General features: G+C 39.7%; 1 protein-coding gene across 5 annotated transcripts in view; it reads right to left on the reverse strand.

The window, feature by feature from the left end:
- Positions 1-6,255, reverse strand: part of kif6 (kinesin family member 6) — a 60,423-nt gene extending 54,168 nt beyond the window's left edge. For 4 of the 5 annotated variants that reach the window (XR_003691143.1, XM_028566654.1, XM_028566653.1 and 1 more), the window contains exons 1-3: positions 6,083-6,255; positions 4,041-4,150; positions 2,855-2,929 (exon numbers count right to left, since the gene is read on the reverse strand). Coding sequence is in view for 3 of the 5 variants with exons in the window: in XM_028566654.1 (XP_028422455.1) it covers positions 2,855-2,929; positions 4,041-4,150; positions 6,083-6,142 (245 nt within the window). In the remaining 2 variants the exon portion in view is untranslated. Of the gene's footprint in view, positions 1-2,854; positions 2,930-4,040; positions 4,151-6,082 lie in introns of those variants that run through there. The other variant, XM_028566655.1, reaches the window with a different exon arrangement.
- Between the last annotated feature and the right edge of the window lie 992 nt (positions 6,256-7,247).

Consider the following 7,247-nt stretch of genomic DNA (forward strand, 5'->3'; position numbering starts at 1 on the left):
TGAAAGGAATTTTTTTTTAACAAAATGAACGTTGAACTGAAAACAATTTTTAAAAAAAGGTTGATAGTAACAACTGCAGTTTTTTACTGATATTCTTTCAGCTAACTCAAAAAAGTCTATTGTGATGTGTTTATTGCGCAAGTTGATATTGCAATGACAAACAATTTTTTTTATTGTGCTGCCCTAACTGGGAACATGTCAGCATCAACATAAGCTTTATAGTTATCTGCACACTAACTGGGCTTCACATAGCTTAGTCTACATCAGACCCAGCTAAAGTGCCTTTCAGTATCTTTCAATTCTTTTTGTAGCAAGGATATGAGGCCTGAGTTTGCCTATTCCTGTGATTGTGTTTGAAGGCAACATATTTCAATAGGAAATAGGGGCTGAACAGGCAGAATTATTCCCTTTATCCCCTCCTTTCTTTTAGTCAGTGTGGTGAGACTGGATTTAAAAGGTTCAAACTTTGTGGAATTCAGAACATTCAGTGTGTAAACAGGCATCTTGCAGAGGGGACAAGGAACTGACAGTGGACTTGAAAATGTCTGATTGGGGAGACAGATTGTTCATGGCTAGACAGGATAACCAGTGTCCTCTGGGCTGCAGACATTATAGTCATATCGCTCAAATTGATATGGCAAGACATAGGCTGGTTATGAGTGGAGCTTTTTAATCTGATGCTTACCATCTGCCACAACAAAGGGTGAACAGTTAAAAGATTCCAAGCAAAGGTCCAAGCTAGCGAACTCGTGTGAGTCAGATCAAATACATCTACGTCCTAAGTCAGACAATCCAGACGTCTCACCATGTTGTTTATATGTCTTCTAATAGCAAAGATAATGCGTAGCACTTGTAGGACTCCAAAAATAGCCCCTTTTGCTGTGACTAAGAAGCCTGGGAGGAATGGAGGTGGTAGGGCAAAACTGAGCCAGGAGGACGGAGTTTGGAGGAGGAGAGGAAGAACTTTGTTCAAGTAATGTAACAACACAACCAATATGTAATCACAGGAAATTCCAAGTGAGATCCCTCTCGCCTTGGCCGATATCTCTTTTGGAAGAAAAGAAGAACAAAAAAAGAAGTAAAGTTAGGCTTTGAAAAAGAAAGATGCAATCGCACTGAACTGCAGGCTGCAGAGTCTAGTGTGACGAGCTCAGGCGAGCTAGAAAGAGAAAGAGAGAGAGAGAGAGAGAGCATGGTGGTGCAAATAAGAGAAATAAAATAATATTTTAACGATTACGTTCTAAAGCACAAACAAATAACCATGATCAGCAGGTGATTTACGGTGGAGACAGAAGCTCTTCGTTTAATTTTCCTCATCTGCATTTCATTCATTACATCCAAGTGCAGCCATAAATTAAAGTAAGTAAGAAAGATGAAAGGTCGTTGCAGTAAGACAATACCTAAGGTTTTTTTATTTTCCAACATGTTTTTTAGATGAAAAGGGGGGTAGAGCAGGCGCAAATATACTGAGAGGTTCATGCCTCGATGCAGAGGTCCAGGGTTCGAATCTGACCTGTGACGATTTCCTGCATGTCTTCCCCCTCTCTCTCCCCCCTTTCTCACCTAGCTGTCCTGTCAAAAAAATGAAAGGCGGAAAAGCCCCAAAAAAAGCCGAACTGCAAGCTGCAGAGTGTGTTTACCCTTTCGACCACCAGCAGCCCTCGCACCATGCCATGTTGGTTTTCCTAATTTGCCTAATCTGTGCAGTTCCAGTGACAAAAATGACCAGTAACTTCTTGATGGAAATGAGACTTAGGAGTTCCCCTTTGTTAAAACGGAGTCAAAATTGTGTGTTGAGGTATCTTAGAGGTAAAGAAGCAAGGAACTGAATTTCACAATTCTGCAAATTTGAAGATGGAAGAACGAAATGTTAATGCAACATATTGTTTTGAGTTTATTTCATGAAAGTGTAGAATCTAACTACATTCAAATCAAGAATTAAAAACCATGCATGACGTGACATTTATGCTGATGTCCAATTGTAGAGCTTCCACTTTCAGCAGTGGAGTTGTATATTAGAACACCTGATCAACCATCTTAGTTCTCACAGTGTTTTTTCTAAAGCAGGTGGATCCTTACACTTAACTGTAAAGTCCTGATAGTCACAATCTGCTTCCTTCAATCATCAGTCATCAACCATTATTTAAATATCAACTTTATCGAAAGTGGCTCTATTGGCTAAAAATTGACTGTGGTCCTGTCTATTATAGTGATAATAATTGAGAACACATGCTTATGTACTAGACCCTAACAAATCAAATCAGCCAGACATACTGGGCCTATCAATGTTTAAAATACATTTTGCATTTAAAGACCGGCCCAGGTGAATCCCTCCCCATTCAGTTGAATAGTACTGAAAAATGACTTGTACTGTTGATCTCCAGGGCCAGATTCTTTAGCAGGTTACTCTAATGAATATGTTTCTCATACATGACAAATTAAACCACAGCTCAAAATGAGTGAGCAGCTACAGTATAGTTCTGTGTTGTGGCTTGAAAATGTTCTCACACTCACGATGGCACAGCGTGCCATCTTGCCTGCCAGCTCAGTCCACTTAGTGGTTTAAGGATGTAAAGCACGCCAAAAGTCACAGACACCCTCCATTTCCATCTTAAAGAAAGCTGAGCTTTACGGACTTCCTGTCGTCAAGCCTGTGTGGCCTGACCACGACATGGAGAGAAGAGCAGTGCCGGGAACAGGTGTGCAGTGATTTGTGAATGGGATAAATCAGAAGTTGTAGTTTTAAGGGTTGACAAAGAGTTTGAAGCAATTATAAAAGCTTTCAAAATTGCATTAATACAAACATTTATTAAAATGTGTCATTTTAAGAAACACAATGACAGTAAGATTTTACCTGTCTGCAACTGGTTTGGCAATGTTTTCAAAGATCTCTTCTTGTTTGGCAGCTTGATCAAATAACTTTAAGAACCTGGACAAAAGTGAAAGGAACAAAGACAGTACCACCATGACACATTTGACAGAACAGGTCAGAATATCTATTATTTAATTTACTACCATACTATAAATTAAGTATATGTTGCTGGTTTATCTCAAACATCCAAGGCTAAAACACAATTAACCACAGCAGTACTGAATAAGCACAAAAAGCAGTCTATTTAATTCCCAAAGAGGATGAGGAGGAGTTTAGTCATTCATTTTCTAACGCAGCCTAAGTCGATCATGTTTTATCCCACCAAAAGATGAGAAATCCGCCCAGGAAGATTGTTAAATGTGGAAATTGTATTTCTATAAGGGCACAAGGGAACCTCCACAGGCTATTATAAGACTATGTGGTTTTTTAAAAGGCTCTCAGTGTCCAATGCTTTCTGACTCCTTAACTGTGAATTTAGGGCTTGGAAGCGTGGCATGGGCCCTGCCCAGAGGGTATATAAGGCTGCAGCTTTCACCACCAGCGTTAAACAGATGTTCTGGCTCTGCACTGACAGAACTGGTGGATGAATTATTCATGGGAAAAGTTTTCATGCAACTTTGAGAGCGTAGATTCTGTTGGGCAACACACCATCCTCGATGTTGTATGCTATTTTTATTTATTCCCAACTCTACAGTTACACCACTCTTGCAGATTCTAGCTTAAGCATAATTGAAAATCAAGAGCTGAAGTGGTCATCTACAAGACTCTTGCTTTTTACAATTTTAGCATACACAAGAGAAGGCCATTAATTGGGAATTCTGCACTCACTTATGACTGTAGCTAAATATACTGACATTATAAAGCCACTGCATGTAGAGTGAATGCAGTTCAAATTCTTATTGATGTTATTTTCATTTCTATAAAAGAAACTGCTGCTGTTTTTACGTTAAAGACTAAACAGATCGGAAATTGGTCACAGAAAAGTGAAACACCGTCCAAGGTATTTAGAACAGCAAATATACGGCCATTTGTAGATAGAGAACATTATTATAGTGGAATTTAAAGACCCCACCAGTTAAATTTACTTAGGCCGAATTAGTTGGCTAATTTGAGAACTGAAGCATATGGAAGGTTTTATAGATACAAATACAGCTACCTAACACTCTACCTGAACTTGTAGCACTCCCTCTTGTTGTTAACAAAGCCATCAGCCAAGTCCTTGGGCACCACAAACTCCAAAGAAGCACCTGTCTTCTCATCATTGTCCACAGAGTACACCTGAGGGAGCCAGAGACAACAGTACAGTCAGTCCTACATTGGAGCAAGGCTTACAGGCTGCTGTTTATTATCACAGGGCAAAGTAGAGGGTTAATTCACAGCAAGAGATCATTTGTGAAGTATTTCAGGGTAGCCATATACTGTACAGGCATCCATCTACTCTTCTCAAAGAGTTCTCCTATGTTGTTTGACTTGTATGCTGTTAGGGTATGTGGTACCATACATGCAGCCCAATTTAAACACAAAAAAACAATACATTATGTTAGGTCTAGAATATAAGTTTGGCTACTTGTGGTTTGGAAATGAAAAAGCTGGAGTTTACGAAGTATATCCCGCGGAACGCAATAGAAACAAGCAACCACGATCAGTGTGCATTGTAGGCAAGCTCTGCAATTTAACCTCCGCTCCCCAAAGCCTCAGGGGAGACTGTAGAACATTAAACCAATATAGAAAGAGCTCTAACTGTGGAGGACATTTAAAGTAAGGCTGGCTGGGTCAATGTAAACAACTACACTCTCGACATATGTTCTGGCATATGTTTCCGATGGACACTGATGCAATTACAAGTCCCCAGGGTACAAGGAATAAAAGATTTAAAAAATGATTGGATTGTTTTAAACTGTCACTCAGTCAGCAGTATCGCCTACTGAACTGTTCTGTTGTCAGATCTAAAAAAAAATAAATAGAAAAAAGCCCCAAGGAGGTAGCTGTGCTCATTTAATTTTACTGGATATTGTCAGCTCAAGCTAAAGTGCCACAGAAACCCTCTTCCATCAGCTGTTGTGCTCAGACAACAAACTGGGGTTTAAGGAGGGGAATAGTGCTGCTATGGAAATGAACTTTTTTATACATGCATCCAATGAAGAGGGCCCTTATCTGATCGTAACTGAACATTAGTATGCATGCGTGTACTTCATTGCAAAAAAAACTTTGGTTGGTTGATATTATTGTATAAGCTTGCCACTATTTGACACCAGCCCTACATTTAAAATCTGATACTGGCTGAGTATGTTTCAACTGGATGACTGTGATGCACTTTACAGAATACACATTCATTATGTGGATAACCCTGCATTGGTAGTCACTGGGAACTTCTTGAACTGAACCTAATACAACCACTTTAATCAAATATCAAATATGGTCTGAAAATGGCATCTCCATTTTCCAGAAATAAAATGGAGGGTGAAACAAAGAAAAACGTTTGATTTAGCACATAATACGTTTTTGACTCCAAAAGACCCATTTAGCAGTAGATACATAAAGTATGGTCACTTAACCATGTTTCGGAATTTAAAGTGATGATATTTCGGCACCTCATAGAAAGAAAAGCACAGGTGCAAGTAAAAACATTGATTGCATTCCATTCAGGTGTGCAAGTTCCAGGGCCCTGCCTGGTACTGTATATTGTAAGTTATAGACCTTATGCAGACATGTTGACATGTCATAGTAGGAAAAGCACAGGTGTATTCAAACCCATTAATGATGGCTGCATTCCACTTAGGAGAGGCCCTGGTATTGTGCATGCTGACTCACTGAAATAGCTTACTGGGACACTTGATGGAACTGAGCCATCGTTAAGGTTATCAAGTTCAGCTGTGCTTTTCCTACTATGACAAGTCAAAAATGTCTGCTGTGAAAAATGTCCACTGATTACTTGAATGATTTATCCTGCAATGGCATGTCTGTTGTGGAAACATTATGATAATTGTAGAAAATATAACGTCAACGCAACTTGAGTAGTATTATGTCGAGACAGGTGTGTTTTTTAGCAGGCCAAACCTGTTGTTTTGTGATAAAATGCCGTTCTAAAATGGGATAACTACCGTATTTATTTTACGTGGTTAGTAAAAACGCCAACATTAGCTAGCTAGCTTAATACTATATCGTTATTCACTGGGTTGAGTTTAAATGTCGTTTTAGTTGTTAACTTACCGTTGTCGTTTTCCCGGTGGGTTTAATGCGACCATATATCTGTATCGTCTGTTTAACCATTTTTTTAAGGCTGGAAATGGAAAGGAAGTTGCTAAGCGTGTTTGCTGGTGTCCCTTGTAGCTCGCTGGTGTCGGCGCTGGGCTCTTTGATGTTTGTTGTAGTCGGTTGCTAGGTGACAGCGGTCCCCTCCACTGACAAAGATCGTCTCTATTTCTGAAGATGGTTCATCAGAGTAAAGCAACCTTTCCTTCTATCCTTCTCATTCTCTCTTTTTTTCACAAATGACTGATGGTAGGAGTCAGAGCCAGTTCAGAGATGTCCAGGTACGAGTGTGTGAAGGATGGAGCATATGTGAATAGCAAGAAATAGCTGGAGGTTAAAAAATAAAACAGGGATTCATAGCTGTTCTATGTTCTTCTGATGTAACCAAGCAGTTGTTTTGTATGTCTAAGAGAAAAGGTCACTGCGGGTTCAGTGACTCATTCACAAGTGTTTTCAGCAGTACTGTAGGCACTCCCCACACATACTGTAAGGGCAGGTTACTGTCTGGCTTAATAAGGGCAGTTTCTCATAATAGGTGCAACCACAATCGACATTGTAGATATATGGCTGTGTCTGTAGGTACAGTAGCTAGATGTTGCATAAAAACCTTTAAACATAAACTAAAAACATGAGCAGCAGCAAACCATTTCCTTTGATCCACCACAAGCCCAAATTCTGTTTAGGAAATGAAAGATTAGAGAAACCAGAGTGTGTTAAAATGAGAAATAAGAGAAACCATACTGCAGCATTGTGTGTGTGTGTGTGTGTGTGTGTGTGTGTGTGTGTGTGTGTGTGTGTTTTGTGCATGATGTGAGGCTAAAAGAGGTGGAATGCAGTAGTCTTTCAATCTACGAGCAAGTTTGCATTCATGGACACAGAAACGCAGCAAATAATACTGTAATATTGCACCTGTTGATGCACAGCTTCAACTTTCACTGTTGTGGTTGAAGTTGACTTTGCCAGTTTTTTTTTAATAATACCACATATATTACCTCTTACCTGCACAGTATGATGCTTACAAAGAACACTGGCAGAGGCTATATAAAAGTGCAGGCATCTGTGGCTGGGTTGGCTCAGTGGGTAGAGCAGGCACACATGTACTGAGAGGTTTATGCCCCGACGC

The sequence above is a fragment of the Perca flavescens genome, chromosome 20 (assembly GCF_004354835.1).
Source record: "Perca flavescens isolate YP-PL-M2 chromosome 20, PFLA_1.0, whole genome shotgun sequence".
Classification (NCBI taxonomy): Eukaryota; Metazoa; Chordata; class Actinopteri; order Perciformes; family Percidae; genus Perca; species Perca flavescens.